General features: G+C 38.0%; 1 protein-coding gene and 1 long non-coding RNA gene across 3 annotated transcripts in view; one reads left to right on the forward strand and one right to left on the reverse strand.

Moving 5' to 3' along the window:
- The window catches only part of LOC148351397 (uncharacterized), a 29,831-nt gene extending 24,710 nt beyond the window's left edge, over positions 1–5,121 (reverse strand). Inside the window, exons 1-2 of the long non-coding RNA XR_015852900.1 lie at positions 2,513–5,121; positions 669–753 (exon numbers count right to left, since the gene is read on the reverse strand). This is a non-coding gene — a long non-coding RNA (uncharacterized LOC148351397). The remainder of the gene's footprint in view (positions 1–668; positions 754–2,512) is intronic.
- LOC148351396 (zinc finger MYM-type protein 4-like) overlaps positions 1–21,741 on the forward strand; it is a 79,136-nt gene extending 57,395 nt beyond the window's left edge. For both annotated transcript variants that reach the window (XM_088354770.1, XM_088354772.1), the window contains 8 exons: positions 663–739; positions 2,547–2,670; positions 3,991–4,142; positions 6,409–6,523; positions 9,815–10,072; positions 10,155–10,257; positions 11,395–11,463; positions 16,921–21,741. In XM_088354770.1, the coding sequence (XP_088210896.1) occupies positions 663–739; positions 2,547–2,670; positions 3,991–4,142; positions 6,409–6,523; positions 9,815–10,072; positions 10,155–10,257; positions 11,395–11,463; positions 16,921–17,011 (989 nt within the window). In that variant the 3' untranslated portion in view covers positions 17,012–21,741. The remainder of the gene's footprint in view (positions 1–662; positions 740–2,546; positions 2,671–3,990; positions 4,143–6,408; positions 6,524–9,814; positions 10,073–10,154; positions 10,258–11,394; positions 11,464–16,920) is intronic.
- Positions 21,742–22,257: the final 516 nt, after the last annotated feature.

Here is a 22,257-nt window from a genome sequence, read left to right on the forward strand (position 1 = left end):
TTTTTGCCTGTAGGTCATGTAATGTGATCATGGACCTCTTGTTTGCTTCTCTGATTAGTTTTCTCATTTTTTAGGCTGGGTCTTGGTAGGTTTGCAGTGTTTTGTGCACCCTTCATTTTGATACTATTGCCCTCAAAAGCCCTGGAGATGGACAAATGTTGCGGAATCCTCTTGTATCCCATTCCTGCTTTAAACCTTTTCACAACTTGATCCCTGACCTGCCTGCTGTGTTCTTTGGTCTTCAAAATGCTGTCCGATCCTCAGCGACTGCTTTCACAGATCTCCGAGACTATCACAGACTAGGTGTATTTACACTGAGATTTAATGACTTGCACTCTTGTCATTGTTCATCATTTTGGTTGACATTGGATCATTCCGAATTCATCAGGGATTTTCTTGAGTAGGTGGCTGAGCTGACACAACATGGGGCCAATATTTTTGCAACATCTATAAAGTGTTTGGTTGCACTTCAGGATTGTGTCTCACATATTGTTGTTTTAAAGGAAATATTTTGAGCTTTTAAGTTTGAAGACTGAAATGCAGCAATATGACAAAAGGTTGTTGAGGGCCAATAATTTTGCTATGCACTGACCAGCAAGAATATATTCATATTGCCAGTGACCAAGAAATAAACACAAGACTTTTTGGTTGTTGTTTTTAAGATTTACCTGAGCTGATGCCACCGACCCCTCAAAGAGGTGTGAAGAGGTCTCGAGAAGGTTTCCCTGGTCGCAAACGGGTAAGATGGCAACACTGGAAGGGGAAAAAATGAAATCTTACACCATTGGCAGAACATTTTGCTCATATCAGGATTCTGTTTTGCTAGTTTCAAGATATTTTATCTTGTTTTTTTAAATAGAAAAAGAAATGCAGCGAGCAGTGACCTGCTAACAGCAATAGCTTTGTTTTTTTCCCCACAAAACTTTACCGAAACAGGGAATTATCATTGATTACACTAAATCAGGGGTGCACAAACCTTTTCAGAATGCAAGCTACTTACAAGGTCAAAATGACCTTCCCACCACAAAAAGATTGAGCTTCAAGAGCAATAATTATAAAAATTAACATCGGTATGATAGATCGTGTATTTTTGCCTTGTATTTAAATCAATGTTGTTTTTCTTGTACCTCGAGGAGGCACTGAATCAAGGGTCTCAAACTCAATTTACTTGGAGGCCTCTGTAGTTAGTGAAACTAGGCCAAATCAGGTTTTCCTCAAGAAAAGCTCTGATTAGAAGCGTACCACTGTTCTCAAATGTATTTTTTAATTTGCTAAACAGACTACGATCTAAAACAACCATTAAGAAAGAATGTGAAACTAAAATGAATTAATGTGAAAAGTTTTTGATTAATCCGTAATTTACATTGACTTTATTTACATTAAAGGAACAATGTGTACTATTTGACCACTTGATGTTTCTGTATTGTGTAGTCCAACCAAAATCGAGTGCAAGTAAGAATACAAACTATGCAGACTGTAAGGGATCAAAATTCACAATTTCACCTCCTATTTTCTTGAGGTTTTCGGGTACCCGTTGCAGCAAGATGGCTGACAATTAGCTCATGTTAAGTAAAATGAATGCAAATTTGTCAGGCAAGTAAAGTCATGTTTATTTGTATAGCCCTTAATCACAAAGAGTCTCAAAGGGCTGCACAAACCACAGATTATTGCAAACTACAGACTATTATTACACCATCCCCTGATCTACAATCTACAACAATATTTTTAAAATATGGATGCTTATATTATAGTTTGTGTATTTTGAATGCTATTTTAAAACGCTCTTGTTCTTTTTAGATAATGATTTATTTTCTTCCACTAGAAGGCGCCAAATAATAAGGGTTTGGCGCAGCTCACCATTGAGTATCAAGCCTCTGGCAATGGTTTTTGTACGAATAATCATTATTAGATGGCATGAGTGGCTCTGTTCAGATATTTGTCCACGTGGTCTTTTTTCAAGGTTTCTTCACTTCCACATGCTGAGGTTTTCTAAATTGTTCCTTGCCCTCATGTAGGTTTTAGATCATGGGGTGGTGTAATAGTTGTTTGTAATCTGTACAGCCCTGTTTGACTTCTTGTGAGGGCTATACAAATAAACATGACTTGACCTGACTATTAAGGTGGGGGCTCCAACCTATCATCCCACGGGCTGCAATTGGCCACGGGCTGCAAGTTTGAGAACACTGTACAAAGTATTACACACTATCCTTTTAAAACAGGTTAATTTTTTCACTTGATTTATGTTCAAATTACACATTATTAGCCAGACTGCTGCGTTTGGACTAGTGTAGTGTTTACTGAATGAGTACTTGGAGGCAGTAAATATTACACACTGGCCATTTAATGTTTTTTTTTTTTTTTTTTTTTTTTGTTAATTGGGACCACGTATGCTTCCTTTTACTATCCAGAAGAAAAATAATGTTTTTTATTTTAGGGAGGGTTAGGAAATGATCTTATCCAATGCCAAGAAGCTTATCAGTTTGCAACCTTATCATTCAATCATTTTGCTGACCTGTCCATTGTTTCCTGTATTTGTGTTGAGGCAGGGTCGAAGGCAAACTGACTCGTTAGATCCCGAAGGGACACCAACCAGCTTGAAATTGAAATACATGTACGGCGTTAACGCATGGAAGAGTTGGGTGCAGCAACACAACACGCAATCGGATAAGTGTGAGCAAACACGTCCTTTCTTTATACTGCCTTGCAAATACGTTTTTGACATATTGACATGTACTGTATAAAGCTTCAAACTTAGAAAATATTGCCCCCCTTTGAGTTAATACTTTGTAAAACCTCCTTTTGATGCGTTCACAGACACAAGTCTTTGTATGTCTTTATAATTTTTGTATTATTCAAAACAATAATATTTCTTAAGGTTCTTAAGGTTTACTGGCGATTGTTTGTGCACAAAGTTTTTCAGATCTATCCACAAATAATCTGTAAGATTGAGGTCTGGACTTTGGTTTGGTCATTTTAACAGATTTATATTGTTGGTTTTCAACCATTCCATTGTAGATTTTCCTTTACGTTAAGGGTATTTGTCCTGTTGCAAGGAGAACCTGCACGCCATTTTCAGGTGTCTTGCAGACTCCAACAGATTTTCTGCCAGAATTGCCCCGTGTTTGGCTATATCCATCTTTCCATCAACTCTTAACAATATTCCTAGTCCTTGCTGAAGGAAAGCAACCCCAGAGCATTATGCTGCCGCCACCATGTTTGACAGTAGGGATAATGTTTTTAGGGTATTGTGCAGATTTCCTCTTTTGCAAACGCATTGCTTTGCATTCAGACTAAAAAGTTAAATTTTCATCTTATCTGATCAGAACACCTTGTTCCACATGTTTTTTCTCCCATGTGTCTTCTTGCATCGCCAAATGGGCCTCTGTTCAGAAAGAGCTTTCTTCTTGCCATTCTGCCATAAAGGGTAGATTTATGTGGAGTACAACTAAGAGTTTTCTTATGCACAGATTGTCCCACCTAAGCTGTGTATGCCTGCAGGTCATCGAATGTGATCATTGGCCTCTTGGTTGCTTCTCTGATTAGTTTTCTCCTTATTTGGGAGGAATGTTAAGTGGGAGCTTAGCAGTGGTTCTCTGCTCTCTCCATTTTGATATTGTTGCTTTCATAGTGTTCCAGGAGATGTGTAAATTTTGCGACATCTTCTTGTATTCCATTCCTGCTTTAAACTTCTCCACGACTTTATCCTAGACCTGCCTGGTGTGTTCCTGGTATGAAGACCAAATGCTAGTATCTCTATTACAGACCTCTGAGCCCATCACAGAGCAGTGCATTTTAACTGATACTTAATGACACACAGGTCCACTTTGTTTGTCACTGTTAGTCATTTAGGTCGACGTTGGATTATTCAGAAGTAGAGATGGGTTAAAGCTGTGCAGATCCTTCACGAAACAGGGGGGCAATACTCTAACAAGGCACTGATGTGATGACGGTTATTTCAATTATTTTCTCATCAACTTTAACCCTTTGTAGCCAATCCGGTGGTTGTTAAAGAGGAGATTGTTCAGTGTGATTCCGCTGAGCTGAGCTACGCCCTGTCTTGCTTTATCAAAGAAGTGCGTAGGCCGAACGGTGAAGAATACAGTCCTGACAGCCTTTTCTACCTCTGCTTAGGGATACAACAGGTATGTGTATTCATTGAAAGCGTCTTTCATTTGATTGTGTTTTACTTGATCCCAGGGGGTGATTTTAGGTTTAAAGCTTTATGTCTGGCTGGTTAACTTTTTTTTTTTCATTGTACCTAAAGTGATTTAAGATCGTTCAACACTGTTCAGATGTGTCACTTCCCATTTGTGAACATCCCATTTCGCTTTGTGGTTAGCAAAAACACTATTACTTTAACACCATGCAGATAAAATGAGAAGTACCTATCTTAGCTACATTGAGTCATCTCATTGGGGACTAATATCTAACGTAATATAACCACTCTTTAACCCTCCTATTATGCCCCCTTTTTACAAGCGGTATTTAAAATACTGTAACCGATACAAAAAATCATATTGAATCTTTGTAGATAAACACACAGAATGTGGCAGCAACTTCCCACAATTGTATCTCACAGGCATCCACGTGTGGCAACGGACTAATCACGGGCAGTAAATGCCATAGACGTGGCATAATAAGGAATGCATTTTGTAAAGTATGTTTTAGTTATCTGTAACCACTATAAAAACAGTAGAATCCTTTGAACATTGCTTGATTAGTTTTGACTGTCAAAGGGGAAATGAATTAGGGTACTGATGGGTCTGTCTCCATGATCTGCTTCACCATCTACCACACAGGGCCATAAAACGCCTGGAAATGGGGAAAAATAGTTGACAATACATGGACAACTGAGAGAGAAAGACTCAAAAACCTTTTTGTAGTGATCTTTAGCAGTTCATATTTCCAGTTAATGTGGTCTTACAATGTGTTCATGTTCAGTTAACTCAGTCTAACTTCATTATAATCCTGAAAAATCCAAGTCCGTTTTTTATTTTGTTTTTCATTTCAAACCAATATTATGTTGTATTAACACATATTTAGGGTTGATATTGCCAGGTATTGAAAGTTTAATTTGTTCTGAAAAAAAGACCAAAAGTAATTACTCATAACATAATTTTGCGACTCTTTCATGGACAAAGTAATAAAAAATTCCAAGTTGCCTGTATTATGCTTGATCATTAAAAAAACATACTCTCACGATAATACACTGGAGACTCCACAGACTCTGCCGCTATACCGCAGGGGTCGGGAACCTATGGCTCCAGGCCATATATGGCTCTTTCTAAGAGTATCTGTGGCTCAGAGACAAATTTGATTGCAAAATGTCTCTATCTTGTTCAAAACTTGAGCTGACTATCCTATTCAGGCACACGCAAAGCCAAACTAAGGCTAAATATCATGGAATTACTTCGCAGTATATATAGGGCACGTTTTTCACTACAATTTACAGTCAATGTGTCACACAAAAAAAAGGGGAAAAAAAACTCGTTTTGGCTGTACAACGCTAAAGAATTCTTTATATAAAAGTTCACTACATAATCTGTGTTCAGTGTTCAGATACCTTATGATGAATCCACAGAACTGTAAATACGCCAAAACACCGGAAGAGAACTTAGTCATTTGATTGGGTAAGTGGGAGGGATGTGTGGAGCTATGCAAAAAGTGCAAGCACTCCCTCCCATCTCTCGCCCGACGCCGTCTGCGCCAAAAGTGAGCTCATCAGGCTCCCTATTTGCAGAATGTTGTGACGTTTTTACACAATAACTGCTTGCATCTGGTTTTGAAACCAATATGTATGAAAAAAAGGGTCGAAAGGAGTTTAACCGATCTTGAGTAATTGCAAGAAAGAGACAAGTTTAAAGAGGTATGTTTGTTGATTTTGGGACAGGGGCTCTGGCATTATTCTCTTTTCATAATTTTTATCAAATCATCAAAATAAATGTGCTGAAGACTAAGCTTTTGTCTGGGGCGCGGGTTTAGCAATTTAGTAAATTTGTCTCATAATATATGGTGTGGCTCTTTCCCAAAATAAAATTAATATTTTTTGCTTTTATGGCTCTTTGAGTCAAAAAGCTATACCGCAAGTGACACTAGCCAAAAAGAAGAGCAAAGAGGAGGGCGAGAGTAGTCCTAAGAATCAAATAGACTGAACCACTTCAAGGCAGTGGAGTGTTTCCAATGCTGCATTATTCACATTGTTTTGTTTTACTTCGTTTTTTTAATCTAGCGTTTTTCAACGTATTCATGCCTTTCCTGTCCTTTATTAAGAAAAAGAGAGTTTTAAGAATGCTATTATTTTTCGAGGCGATTGTGTTAAATTCGGGACACCTACCAAAACCTGTTGGTTACGCCCATGCTTGATCCTGACTTTATGTATTTTTTCTTTTCGTTCTTTCTGTGTGGCAGTATCTGTTCTTGAAGGGCCGCATCGAGAATATTTTTACCGATGAGCTGTACAGTCAATTTGCAATGGAAATTTCTGCGATGCTGCGACTCTGGATACCGAAACAGCTGCCCAATGGTATGTTTTTTGATGAAAACGCGTGAGGCTGTGGTTCTGAGGTCTGAGAATTAATATGACAAAGAAAGGCTTTGTCATATTTTGCCCATGCCTACATTTTTATAAAAGTAATAATAGAGTGATATTGCTGTTAATCAACTAAAACATTTAACGGAGCACTGTGTAATATTTCACTAATAAATGTTGCTGTATGGTTATTAAGTGTAACCGAAAAGAACAGTGAAGAACTAGAGAGACTCAAAGTGACCAATCCGTACCATTCTTTTTAATTCTCTTTTTTTTGCCCAGCCTTAACAAGGTTTTTCTTTTTTGGGGGTACCCTTAGCAACGCCCTCTAGGTGAGCTTCATGTTATGTAAAATAAATGCAAATTTCTTGACTTACAAGTATTTAAAAAACATATGTTCATTGTTAGTTTGTGTATTTTTGCTCATTATTCAGATCACCTTTGTTTTTTCGCCACTGGGAGGCGCTAAATAATACACAATGATCAATTAATTTCCTGGTATCCATAATCAACTCCAAGTTAATAGTTGTATGTGGAAATACATAGATTTTTAAAGGTGTTTCTTTTATTCTTTTCATTTTTACTGTCCCGGTATTTACTCAAATGTAAATAAAATGACTCTTTAACTGGTAAATTAACACAATTACTGAGTATCTTATTATAAATAGTGTTGAATCAACATACAAATAGTAAACCTTTAACACTACCACAGTGAACATACGGCTGTTTTTTATGAGTGTTAAATTAACCCTGGTTATTTTACAGTGCACCGTTACCAATACCTGGTTTAGGCACTTGAGTTTTAAAGTAACACTCGTAAGTAAGGACCATATGTTCACTGACCTAAGTGAACAATGTTAAAGGTTTACTTTTTGTTTTATTGTACTTAGTAATAGTGTTAAAAGTATAACATATAGTGTTATACTTTTATAGTGTTAGTTTTATAGTTTTATACTTTTATTAGTGTTATACTAGTATAATTAACACTTAAACGACGATTGCATTTATTTCTACTACAGTTTATTTAACTCGGTAATACTTTTGCAGTCTGGAAAGTGACAAAAATAGCATACAAACACTACCTTAAATATTTGATTTAAAAGTATTTCTGCTTATTTATGAATATGTTTACTTAAATATGGGAACTTTGCTTTTAGATTTCTAACTATTGTAGAAAGGAGCAATTCCTCCAACCGAGGTGCTATTTTTTAAAATGTTTTTTTTTCCATCCCCTTAAACAGCATGTCCATGACTTTTATTTTAAGTAAAACAACATCGAGATTGGTTTCATCAATGTTCTCTGGTTTATTAATCATAATCATCATATAAAGCCTCAGTAAGTGCTTTGCAAGTAGCGACTTGCTTTCGCTGGAAATATTCAAAACTGGAGGAATTGTCTTGCGGACCACGTAAAAAGATGTTTGGCCCGCAGGCCATGAGTTTGACCAGTAGTGTCAAACATATGCCCAGCAAGCCGGATCAGACCCGCCAACAGATTTTATCCGGTCCGAAAGACATTACTGAGAAAATCAGACAAGAAAAACGAGCAACAATGACCTGCAGTTTTAAATATATCCACTGGATGTAGCCATACACCACTCCTAAGCACCCACTGTACCTGTATATGCTGACGATCATTTACCAATCAGAGAATATTCGAGAAAACACCCCTCCCTATGTTATTTGACTTGAAATAGAAGTCACGGACGTGTTGTTCTAGGCAATACGATTAAATGTTTCTCTGAACTGCTTTTTATCTCCATTGATTGAAAATGATCATTTAGCACCTGGATTGAAAAATACATTATTAAAAAACAGCACCTGGTATTCTTTGCAGAAGTTTGATTGGTCTCGATTGTTCTCAACTCAGGGATGCTGCTGGAAATGTGAATTTCCCTTCGGGGATGAACAAAGTATCTATCTATCTATCTGTCTGTCTGTCTGTCTGTCTGTCTGTCTGTCTGTCTGTCTGTCTGTCTGTCTGTCTGTCTGTCTGTCTGTCTGTCTGTCTGTCTGTCTGTCTGTCTGTCTGTCTGTCTGTCTGTCTGTCTGTCTGTCTGTCTGTCTGTCTGTCTGTCTGTCTGTCTGTCTGTCTGTCTGTCTGTCTGTCTGTCTGTCTGTCTGTCTGTCTGTCTGTCTGTCTGTCTGTCTGTCTGTCTGTCTGTCTGTCTGTCTGTCTGTCTGTCTGTCTGTCTGTCTGTCTGTCTGTCTGTCTGTCTGTCTGTCTGTCTGTCTGTCTGTCTGTCTGTCTGTCTGTCTGTCTGTCTGTCTGTCTGTCTGTCTGTCTGTCTGTCTGTCTGTCTGTCTATCTATCTATCTATCTATCTATCTATCTATCTATCTATCTATCTATCTATCTATCTATCTATCTATCTATCTATCTATCTATCTATCTATCTATCTATCTATCTATCTATCTATCTATCTATCTATCTATCTATCTATCTATCTATCTATCTATCTATCTCTATAGAAGCCTCAACTCCTTTCAATAGTCTTAATCTAGATCTAATATGAACTGCACCACTCTGTGTGTTTTCATGTGACTTATAGGCTCTGAAACGCTTCAACCGATTTTTGTGAAAATTTACACAGTTTTACTTTAGGCGATTGATTGTCTTTAGCTAGGTTTCGTGTCGAGGCACCCCCAATAAATAACAACAAAATATATAAACATCTGCATTTGTGTGGTGGGCTTTCTTTAACACCCTCTGGCTAAACTGGGAACTGAGGCTCCTGACCACCGACTTCTCCAAGCAGCCCAATTCGATCTTCTAACGCCGGTCCGTTTTGCTCGTAGCTATGAAATCAAACAACAACATTCCCAATTCAGGTCAGCATTTTCCTAAAAAACCCATTAAAAGCAGTAAAAGACATTGAAATCATTAAATCAGTTATTTAAATATTTTTCACTTAAATTGTTTTTTGTGTGGTATTTCAGTCAGTTTCCAGTTTGCATGATGTTCTTCGAGGAAAATAAACTAGAATGAATTCATTTGTTGTTATGCTTTTTTTTTTAACAAATGCACAGTTAATACACACAAAAAGAAATTCAATCTACGCGAAGGAAAGAAAGACAATTAAAGATAATTATTTTATGATTAAATAATACACTCCTGCATAATTATCTCAATTTAATTGTGAGCCCGGCAGCTGGGTGATTAGTGCGCAGACCTACGGTGCAGAGGTCAGGGGTTCAATTCCAGCTACTGCACGTTATTCTCCCACATTCCAAAAACATGCATGTCAGGTGTGAATGACTGTTGCCACCCCTGACCCCTTCAGGTATCCCCGCATCTTCTCGAGTAGAAGAGTCCTTTCTATGGGAGTGTAAGCAGCTGGGAGCTTACTCCCCCTTTGTGCTGCTCAACACGCTCCTCTTCTTTTACACCAAGAACTTCCACCTCACCACTTTGGCACAGCACCAAAGCCTCTCTTTTGCAAACTTCAGTTTGCAAACCAGACCCTGCAGCCGAGCGGGCAAAGTCCTCTACCTCAGATTCAAGCGGAATAGCGCCGCTACGTCCGGCCATGGAGAGTCAGGTCCGTAGAACCCAAATCGCCACAGTTGGGATTTGTTTCTAGTCAGCAGTATTCACTTAACGGTACTGATTATTGTTTTTAGAGCGGACAGAAAAAAAGGAGGATGCGGACATAGAGATGGAGGAAAATGTTGAGAATCCTCTGCACTGTCCTGTCAGACTCTATGAGTTCTACCTTTCGAGATGGTAAAACGTTAACACACGTATATGCGCCTACACAAACAGAAAAATCATGTTGTGTTGAAATTTTCGTGACTTTTAAGTAATTCAATGCCAGATGCTCTCTCAAAGAGCTGGTGCCAGCCAATTTTTACCATTTTGAGTAATTTTGGAAGGCCTACAGATAGGTGCAGACGGGCTGTACTTGCCCAAGACAAACCACAGGAAATGGTGGTATAGGGATCCAACCAACCAACCAGCCTAATAGTCATAGGTTATAAAAGAAAGATTCAACCCTAGTCTTTCATTAGAAATAAATTATGTTTCTAGCTTTTACCATTGTTTATTAAACAACAGTTGAACATTTCTAAGTTTCTAGAAAATACTCCTTTCCAAGAAAAAATGTGAAAGGGTGCATTTCAAGCAGATCTTAACTCTGTTCAGCCTCTGGCAGCACAATAAGTTTAAATTGCTAGATACGCTACGGTGTTATCATCCATGAGTACTTCCGCAAATAATAGACGCATTGCGTGTCACATGTCCTCTTCTGCACAAGCGGGACACTTATCACAAAGAAGTCACCGTAGATGGCATACAAGTCGCATTCAGTTGGAAGTGTGGATGATTTCACAAAAACATCAGGAAAAAATCGGAAGTGAGCAATAAGCTCTGCAGCGTGAACTGCAGCCTCGTCGTGTCCACAGCTACATCCATCGCATCACATACAGGGCGCACTGTTCGATAGGGCATGCCGCACAATTTGAAGAAATTCTGAGACTTTTATGTGCGCCTTATGGTCGTGAAAATACAGTACTTATCCTCGCTTTTCTCACCAAGCTGCTTTACTACGCCTACTTGGCATATGGGCCCCCTACACACTCTCAATCGATGATTTGTGATGGATTATATTTAATGGAATAGCTGTCTTATATGTAGCCTGACTAAAGAGAATTATTCATACTTATTTTAAATTGGCTTGCAAATAATATACCAGGCAGCAATGCTATTATTAACAGGACAGTCCTAATTGAAAAAAACAGACTTTTATTTAAAAACATTGTTTGTTTTTTTTTTTACCCCAGTGATACTTTATTTTATTCTCATTGTCACTCTATTTCTCTCTCTCTCTCTCTCTCTCTCTCTCTCTCTATGTCCTCCCTGAAGCCCACCAACTGCATTGAAGAGGAACGATATGTTTTACCTCGAGCCTGAACGCCTCGTTCACACGCAAAGGTCAGAAATTTAAAAACGTCTGTTTTTGCAGGGCTCCTCATATCCAGCACTACTACTTCATATTATTGCAAATGTGGGCAGTAACGAGTTATATTTACTCCGTTACATTAACTCGAGTAAGTTTTTGGGACATTTTGTAATTTTAGGATTATTTTAAAACTTTTACATGAGTAGATTTGTAGAAAAGAAAGTGTACAATTACTCTGCTACATTAGGCTACATTGAACCCGTTTCTTAATTCCCCTCTATGTGCAAAGGCGCATTTACTTTGTCAGAGACCTTGTTTCTTTTATCTAGATTTGACCAGTGACCCAAACAACCTCCAGGTGGCACTTTTTTTTAATATGTTTACGTTTGCATGTCACATCTATTTGTCTAGATATTTATTTACTTAAGTATTTTTAATGGACCCATTTTATTGAATTATTATGTATTTAGGGAACCTATTTTAAATTGTTGGCAACTATTTAAAATAATGTATCCCTTTTTTTTTATTAAACCATTTTATTTATTTATTGTTTATGTACCCATCTAGTTATTTTTTCACTTAAATACATAATCATATTGAAAAAAAATTATAAAATGCAAAATACATAAATATATGAAACAAAGAGCCTATAATGTGCCACGAAAATGTATTTCAACAAACATGAAATGCGTAATGTACAATGTGATAATAAAAATTTCAGAACAAAATATTTTTTCACAAGTGATTTAGGTTCTAGTATCAGTATTTTCACACGCCCCGGTGGTTAAGTGATCCCAGAACTGTGGGCTGCTTGCGCAGTGTACTGAGTACACAGACTTACTTGTTTTTTATTGTTCCTTGAATGGAGTTTGATGAATGGATGATCTGATTGAATGGTTGTTTATAAATAAATCAAGAAATAAGATGTTGCTACAGCTACTCAGTACTTGAGTAGTTTTTTAACCACGTAGCTTTTTACTTTTACTGGAGTAATTAATTGGATACTACTTTTTGCTTAAACTTGAGTCATATTATTCTGAAGTAAAAGTACTTTTACTTGAGTAGACTTTTGGCTACTCAAGCCAAGTCTTGTTTATTTGTGACGCCCTTAATCACAAGGAGTCTCAAATGGCTTCACAGACCACAGATTATTGCAAACTATAGACTATTATTAAACCATCTCCTGATCTAAAACCTACATGAGGGCAAGGGAAAACTTAAAAACCTCAAAATGAGGAAAATGAAGAACCTTTAGACGGGACCGCACATTTCTCTCTTTTTATTTCTCTATTTTTATTCTGTTTCTATTTCTTTCTCTTAATTTTCTCTGTTTTTTATTTTCCCCACTTTCTCTCTCATTCCTTTCTCTCTCTCTTTCTTTGTCTTTCTTTTTTCTGTCTTTCTTATTTTTGCCTCTCTCCTTCGTTCTTTCTTTTTCTCTACCCCTCTGTAATTATTTCCCCTCTTCCAATGGATTTGAAAATACAGTAAACCCTTGTTTATAGCGGGGGTTAAGTTCCAAAACAAAACTGTAATAGGCGAATCCTGTGAAAAGAAACCTTTATTTCATTTTATAATTATTATACAATGAAATACGCTGCCCCACTTAAAAACGAGATTGGTTCCGGATGATGGTTCGTAAGTTGAATTTGTTCGTACATTGTTTCAGTTTGTATGTTTACGGTTTATATGAATATGTTTAAGGGTTGTATAAGTAACCTGTATTGTTTTGAAACTGTAAAAAAAACGTTTAATAAAATAATATGCTCTATCACGTTACAAAGCAGGCTGAATGATAAAGGATATTACTGAAAAACAAAGCTACACATTAGGCCTTGACATTCTGTGGTCTGTGAAGCCCTTTGAAACTCCTTGTGATTAAACTTGACTTGACTATAACGATGAATGAATTTAAGTTTAACCCAACCATTTTCTCAACCGCATCAATCTTTCTTATTTAACTTTCATTTCAAAAGAAACATCTCACCTCTTCTTTACACTCTACACCAACCATATCGAATGGATGCACGAGATATTAAACAATAAAAATGTCAAAGTTCTTAGCATGCTAGAAAAACAGTGCAGTGTGTTTACATTACACACGATTTAGGAAGTAGAAGACAGATTTTTTCTCCGGGGTGGATGTTAGGTGACCTCTCACAGCGCCTCGCGGCGGAAATAAGCAATACAGTACTGTCCTGTACTCGGAAAAAGGAGCACAATACAAAATCTAACTTACAGCAATGTCCCGATATTTTTCGACATCCCGAAAAAATATTCGTATCTATCGTTTTGCGTAAGTCGAATGGTCGTAAGTAGGGGAGCATCTGTACACTCCAAAAAAAACAAAGAAAAACAAATCTGGTAACGACCGCGTGAAATGTCATTATTTTTGTCATTTAGTTTTGCTTTTCATGAATGCCCTCCCATAAGGGAAAAGAAGAACCACCCCAGAGAACGTTTTATTCAAAAACATGCAACTGCTTGAATGCATGAATGCTTAAACATTTTGTTAACTCCATAATGTCAGGGCAATATTAACCCAACTGAGGTCTCATACAAGTGCCAATCAGAGATCATATACCACCAATATTATCAACAATAAAAAATATCAACCACATTTTCGGCCCCCAGGTGCTATCTTTGAATTTTGTTTTTTCGATTCCAGGTGTTAACCGATAATTTTCATTCATTAATGATAAAGAGCGTAGTTTTGTAGCAGTTAAGAGAAATCAACACATCACTCGAGAATGCAATCACATTGCCTTAAGCAGCGTGTCTGTGACTTCTACTTAAAATAACATTGGGATGAGTGTTTTCTCAATGTTCTCTGGTTGATAAATGGCAGTCAGCAAATACAGCTGCAGTGGGTGGTTTCCTTTGGAAGGAGCACCTGGCTTTGGCGATATCCAGTAGAAATATTTAAAACTGCAGGTAATTGTCCTGATGTGGCTTATTTTTCTCTCGTGCTTCTCTCAAAATTGTCACGCAGGCCGGATTAAATGTGTGACGCGATCTACCAAAATGAGTCACAGTGAGGCAAATATCAAATTAGGTTTTTTTGGTATCAATGGAAAGAATAAGAAATTAGCCTATTATGATACCATAGTATGCAGCACGGCGGCGCAGTGATTAGCGTGTGTGCGACGCAGTTCTGAGGTCATGGGATCGAACCTCCTGTGTGGAGTTTGCATGTTCTCCCCGTGCTTGCGTGGGTTTCCTCCGGGCACTCCGGTTTCCTCCCATATACCAAAAAAACATGCATGTCAGGTTAATTGGCCTGTCCATAATGTCCCTGGTTGTGAATGAGCGAGTGAATTGTCTGTCCCCGTGTGCCCTGCGACTGGCTGGCAACCAGTTCAGGGTGTTTCCTGCCCCATGCCCGAAGATAGCTGGGATGGGCTCCAGCCCCCCCGCGACCCTACTGAGGATAAGCGGTGCAGATAATGGATGGATGGATGGATGATACCATAGTCAAGGCTTTATAATGAACTACTTTGAAGATATGGACATTCAAAATACGGCCTTCCTGAGAAAAGTTTTCTTTTCTTTTTTAGGTGTGATATCATTTTACAGTTAAAGGGATAGTCTCATTCTAAAGTTTACTTTTAACAAAGGCATTTGTACACATATAAAGGAGAACTAGACCAGACTAAAATACATTTTTAGCACATATTGGTTTGAAAACAAATTAAAAGAACTTTAATTTTGTTTTATAAAATCGGAAATATTGAACTTTAATTGTTGTTTTTGTTACTTTCCCTATTTATGTGGATTATTAAATTCGGGGAAAGTGTTTTGGAATGTCATCACAAAAGCAGATCGGATAGATAAGAGGGTTCAAGACTATTAAGACATTTAAAAACTAGCAAAAGCACCTTAAAATTGATCCTGAAACAGACAAAGAGCCAATGCAGCGATTTTAAAAGTGGCGTAATGTAATCCCTTCCTCTGGCCACTATTTGTTTCAGATGATACTTTGTCACCATTATGTTGGAAAACAAAAATATGGCTTTATGATCTTCTTCTACAATAACTTCTGTTCTGTCAAATTATGATTTTAAAAATAATTTTTCTGCTCGGCGGCACGGAGGCTGTGTGGTTAGCGCGTTCGCGGCACAGTTCTGAAGTCATGGAATCAATTTCAGCTACCGGCCTTCTTTTGCAGAGTTTGCATGTTCTCCCCGTGCATGCGTGGGTTTCCTCCGGGCACTCCGGTTTCCTCCCACTTTCCAAAAACTGGCACGTCAGGTTAATTGGCTGGTCCAAATTGTCCCTAGGTGTGAATGAGCGAGTGAGTTGTCTGTCTCTGTGTGCCCTGCGACTGGCTGTCGACCAGTTCAGGGTATCCCCTGCCTACTGCCCGAAGATAGCTGGGATGGGCTCCAGCACTCCCGCGACCCTACTTAGGATAAGCGGTGCAGATAATGGATGGATGGATGGATGGAATTTTGCTGCTATATTGCGCAATTGATTTGCTTTTTGAAATATGATTGGTTGACCGACTTGTGCAGATAAAGCAGCTTTTTATGGGATCTTGGGTGGGTGGCTGCTTGGATCCCTTAACCACTACTGTCTTAGGGGCACAATTTCCTGTGGTGTACCCTGGGCAAGTACAGCCTGGTGGCGCCCATCTCTCTCCAGGGCAAACAAATGTTTCCGCCCAGTCTCGAACCTGCGACATTTCAAACTGGCTCAAAAAAATAGATTATGCTCTTATGTAGTTAGTGTGAAGACATATCTTTATATTTTTTCCTGTTTTGGCAGGCGTTATCAGAAATTGTTTTAAAATTAATTAAGAAATTAATTCTTAGCGTTTCAAAATGATGCATTTTACTTCAGATGGTATTTTGTCCTTATCATGTGGACGTTATTAGGAAATTAAAAATGTGATGTAAAAATGCTTCCTTTGTTGGCCTTTTGGTGCTTTTGTGGGTCCAGAGAATTTTGCTAATGCCTATTAGGAAAACTCAAAATTAAGGAAACTCAAAATTAGGAAAACTCAAAATTGAATCAAGCTGTTTAACCTACCTGTCTAGCGAAAGTGTTGTGTGTATAGTGCTTTTCAAGTCACTGAAGACCTCTCAAAGCACTTTACAATGTACTTCACACTCACCCACTTACACACAAATAGCGGCCATGCAAGGTGGTACTTGCTTATTGAGGGTGTTCAGTGTCTTGCCCAAGGACAACGACATTTAACTCACAAGAGGCGGGAATCGAACCTGCGACCTCGTGGTCCCAAGACGAGCGTTATAACTACCTCTTGAGCCACTGCCGAACAGGCAGACACGGGCAGAAAAAGGGCAGGACGACTGTTTAGCCAATCAGAATGCAGAACACTATGCACAATGAAAATCCGTATGGAAGTATCGAAAGCTTAGAAAATAAACCGTTATACAGCAAGGGATTACTGTTTCAGATTACTGTCATCGAAATGAAACGCTTTATGACTTATCTTGAATCCTTTTCCATTTTGTCCTCCACAGCTCCTACTGGTATTCGTGTCACTCACTCCATCACACAATCCTGCAGAGCATGCTCACTCGAATCATGGCAGTCAAGGAAGTTCAGCGGTAACAGGAGGCGCCCTCCGCTTTCCCTGTTTACAGGGACGAGCCTTTTTTGTGACAGGATCGAAGTTTCCTTTCACACACGCAAAGAAGCAGCTGTCAAAGACACAGTGGACATTTTTGTAAGACATAATGACTGGACTCTTTGATGAGCTTACCTGAGTTGTTGATACATCCCCCTCTTCCTCCTTTCACGGACACTCCTCAACCCAAATACAAAGGAAGTACTGTGGACTATTTCATTTCTCCTTTTTTGTCTCATTCCGTCATAAAGGATTCATGATGTATAACATTTGTATAAAGCAGAGGCGGGCCGTGCATTTTACACCTATTTTTAAGCTCCAGTCTAAATTAGCAATGTGTCGTTCGCAGTGTTGGGAATAGCGCCGTTACATATAACACCATTAGGTAACAACGTTATTTTTTCAGGTATGGGGCTATTTGAACTCATTATTTTTTATGTTTGGCTGGAGGACGCCAATGGTGGCCTGTCCCCAAACACCTGACGCTGTTTTCAGCGGCACAGTTCTCATCTCTCCTACGAGTTGTTTATGTCACGACTTTTCGGATCAAGTCACCATTCAAAATAGGGACTACCATATAGTTAGATATCAGTTATGAATATAGTATTTACTATGCGCCGAAAGAATAGGCGAGTGAGGGCTGATTTGCGGAAAATGTTAGCCCCATATTTGCAAAATGTCTTCATGAGCCAGCTCTTTCTTGGAAGTGAACAAAAGAAGCAGTTTCCCCACCAATCAACAGCTGGTTCCCTCTGAGACGCCTTTTTTCTCTTATAATTGGTCAATATACATTTTTGGGGGGATTCTATGTTGTTGACTTTAAATTTGTTTTGCATAAAAAAAGTTAAAATTGTTTTGTATTTTATCTTTTTTGTAGATTTATTTTAATGATATATCCTGTGTTTTTCTGTGTAAATGTGTTTATTTTAAAATGTACATTTTTCTTCTTTTTTAACTCTTGTTATTGTATTTTATTTTTTATTTTATTTTAGTCTTTTTTCTTCCTCCCCCCCATTTTCAAGTCATTCCGTGCATAATGTTACACAATCATTGGTGATGTAGGGATTAAAGCGACAAAAACAACCTGAAGAGCTGTTTGGGAACCAAAAGAGCCCTTGGCCTCTTTTAAGTGAGGGAAGCCTAGAAAGCAAATAATCGAAATTTCCATTTCTACAAGAAAACTCTGGTCAAAGACGCCACTGCTCTGTCTCATATGTATACTCAGAAAATTTCAAATTCTTTGGCGTGCAAAGTATCACAGATAATTACCTTCCCTGGTAACTTTTTAGTTTTACAGTAGAGTAATTCAGTTACTAACTCGGATACTTTTTGAAAGTAGTGAGTAACAATGACTGATTACTTTTTGGGAGTATGGTGCCCAACACTGGTCGTTTCTGAGCAAACCAGCCCTATGAGCCGGCTCTTGGAAGTGAAATTTCCTGTTGTATTTGTGAGGACTCGGGTGGAGAAGAGGTGATTTGGGCCGGCCCTGTGCACCAAGTTTTCTGGGTCCAACGCCGCCACTGAGCGCGGTCGGCTTAAAAGCCCGCAACGCAGACTGCTCGAGAGTCCGGGGGTGGGGGTGTTGGGGTGCGAATAGCAGCGCGGAAGCATGATTCGTAAAGCCTGTCTTTTTATACAGTGCAGATCCAAGTACTTGCTTTGTATCGATTAGGGCTGCAACTACCGTTTATTTTCATAAGCAATGAATCGGTCGATTATTTTTTCGATTCAGCGACCGGATTTCTTAAAGACATTTTTCATTTCCGCCTCTTTCTTCAAATATAGAAGTTTGGGACAGATAGAAAAATAACGGACAAAACAACAGGATCTTTTATAATATAAGACAATAATAACAGTGTCAGTAACTTGACAATAAACTAAAATACAAATATATGCTATATGTCTTTAGATATGTAAGATACTCTTTTCCCGACCTCCTTATCTAAAGATAATGTTGGATTTGAACTTATCATACAAAAAAAAGGAGTAACACACTTTATTTTATTTGTAGCAATTTTTTATCCACAAAAGAATATACTGGACTGTCTCAGAAAATTAGAATATTGTGATAAAGTTCTTTATTTTCTGTAATGCAATTAAAAAAACAAAAATGTCATACATTCTGGATTCAATACACATCAACTGAACTATTTCAAGCCTTTTATTATTTTAATATTGCTGAATTTGGCTTACAGCTTAAGAAAACTCAAAAATCCTATCTCAAAATATTAGAATATCATGAAAAAGTATACAAGTAGGCTATTCAACTAATCACCTGAATCATCTAATTAACTCGAAACACCTTGCGAGGGTTTCCTGAGCTTAAAAACACTCAGCTTGGTTCAGTAAACTAAATCACTGCTGATCTGACTGCTGTCCAGAGGACCATCATGGATACCCTCCATCAGGAGGGTAAGACACAAAAAGAAATTTCTCAAAGAGCAGGCTGTTCACAGAGTGCAGTTTCAAAGCATATCCACAAAAAGTCTGTTGGAAGGGAAAAATGTGGCCGGAAACGCTGCACAACCAAGAGAGATGACCGCAGCCTTAACAAAATTGTGAAGAAGAGCCGCTTCCAGAATTTGGAGGAGCTTCAAAGACAGTGGGCTGAAGCTGGAGTCCAGGTATCAAAAGCCACAGTTCACAGACGTGTCCGGGAAATTGGCTACAATAGCCGTATTCCCATGGTCAAGCCACTTCTGAACTCAAGACAACGGAAGAAGCGTCTGACTTGGGCTATGGAGAAGAAGCACTGGACAGTTGCAGAGTGGTCCAAAGTCCTCTTTTCAGACGAAAGCAAGTTTTGCATTTCATTTGGAAGTCAAGGCGCCAGAGTCTGGAGAAAGGCTGGAGAAGAGCAAAGTCCAAGTTGCTTGAAATCCAGTGTGAAGTTCCCACAGTCAGCAATGGTTTGGGGAGCCATGTCAGCTGCTGGTGTTGGTCCACTGTGTTTCATCAAGTCCAGAGTAAATGCAACTGTGTACCAAGAGATATTAGAGCACTACATGCTTCCATCTGCTGAAAAGCTCTATGGAGATGAGGATTTCATTTTCCAGCATGATCTGGCACCTGCCCACAGTGCCAAAACCACCAGTAACTGGTGCACTGACCATGGCATCACTGTCCTTGATTGGCCTGCTAATTCCCCTGACCTGAACCCCATCGAGAATTTGTGGGGTATAGTTAAGAAGAAGATGAAAGACACCAGACCTACAAATGCAAATGAGCTGAAGGCCGCTATCGAAGCATCCTGGGCATCAATAACACCTCAGCAATGCCACAGGCTGATTGCCTCCATGCCACACCGGATTGATGCAGTAATCCGTGCAAAAGGATTCCCAACCAAGTACTGAGTGCATCAATGGACATTTTCAAATGTTTGATTTAGTTTTGCTGTTATAAAATTATTTTTTTTATTTGGTCTGAGGAAGTATTCTAATATTTTGAGATATGATTTTTGAGTTTTTTTCAGCTGTAAGCCAAAATCAGCAATATTCAAATAATAAAAGGCTTGAAATAGTTCAGTTGATGTGTAATGAATCCAGAATGTATGACATTTTTGTTTTTTTAATTGCGTTACAGAAAATAAAGAACTTTATCACAATATTCTAATTTTCTGAGACAGTCCAGTATATATCAAAAATGTAAACTCACTTTCAAAATATTGTCAACAAATTTGTTTTTGGGATAAAGATTTCAATATGATAAACATTCCCGATATGAAAGTGATATATGATATGCATAAGAATCTGACCCTTGTGTAGAGTGAAAGATGTCATTATTATTCTTTTTTTATGTATTTCTGCAGCACTTTCGGTTTGCTTTGAAAATATTACCTTTGTTTCATGATGAAACAGGCAAACCTGACAAAGTTGAAACTTTCATGCCAATTTTGTTATTAATGATGCAATGTTCAATAAAAAAAGATTTTTAAATAAGTACGTTTTTTTTTTTTGTCGATTCGTTTTTGCAGCCCTAGTATCGATATAATCGATATTTGGATTGATCCGCCCACCCCTAACCCAGGTAAATTTGTCAGTTTTGTTTTCTCAATGAGGATGGGTTTCAAAAACACTGGACTTAAACCTCAGAATTTCAGGCAGACAAACAATCTCATTGACACACAACCTGATGACATTCATTCAAATAAACTTCATCCATTAATCTTAGATAGGAGTTCAAGTCTAAATATCCATGGGAGATTTTGCTACCTTTTTCAAAGAACTGCAAGAGGATATATGAGACTATTCCGTCATTTGGTAAATTTAGCGTTCATATAAAAGTGGAATACTGTATACTGTGGATGTTAAAAAAAAAAATTCATCTCTGAAATAATTTGCATAATATGAGGTATCAAGGAATGTGTCTTATATCGCCCAAATGATTTTCTTTCATTCCCATTTTGTCCTTATTTAGCGTCAAATTCCATGAATGAGTCTTTATATTTATGAAATTACCAGTTTTCCTTGAAGTCCATCTTCCTACCTCCTTGTATCTTGTATATATCAGTCCGTTTTATTCCTTTAGTCCTTATAATGGTGCCATTGTTTTTCTTTCAAAGGAGTTAAACCCCTCCTCCTTTTTGTTTCACTTTTATAAGCCTTTGTGCTGTTACTCAAAGAGCTTAGTTTTTTTTAAATGATGTGTATAATGGTCTATGTAAGGTAAAATATTGTCAAATAAATAAGCAGCCCATTTTGAGCGTCTGCTATGAAGTAGTAATGATTATTTCTACTTCAATTTTGAGCATTGCCAATAAGAAGTGAACTTGTATACAAAAAAATTCACGCCCCAAACATAAATGAACATAGAAAAGTCAGTGTTGATTGTATTTTTGCTTATTTTGTGGGGAAAAGTGTAGCTAAACATAGAGAATAAGTCAATTAATTCCCTTTGTGTTAGGTTTTTGTCAGCGGACCCTTATGGGAGTGGGGGTATGAGGTTCAGGGATGCAGGAACTGAGGCAGGGATACTCCAAAAGGGAATGATATTCAATAAAAAATTGAGGTACAAGGTATCAAACAAACAACAGGGCATTAAACAAAAGACATGTCCAAGCAAAATCAAACCTGACAAAGTCCAAATCAAAGACTAAGACAAAAAATAGAAAACTCAAGGAACAAAGTAACAAGCTAACAATCAGGCACTAAAGTACCAACAACATGTACAAACAAAAGACCCAAAACAAAAGAAAATAAAGCTGTAAAAATGCAACTAAGTAACCTAC

Source organism: Urocampus carinirostris, chromosome 15 (genome assembly GCF_059441175.1).
Source record: "Urocampus carinirostris isolate Australia breed hairy pipefish chromosome 15, RoL_Ucar_1.0, whole genome shotgun sequence".
NCBI classification, from domain to species: domain Eukaryota; kingdom Metazoa; phylum Chordata; class Actinopteri; order Syngnathiformes; family Syngnathidae; genus Urocampus; species Urocampus carinirostris.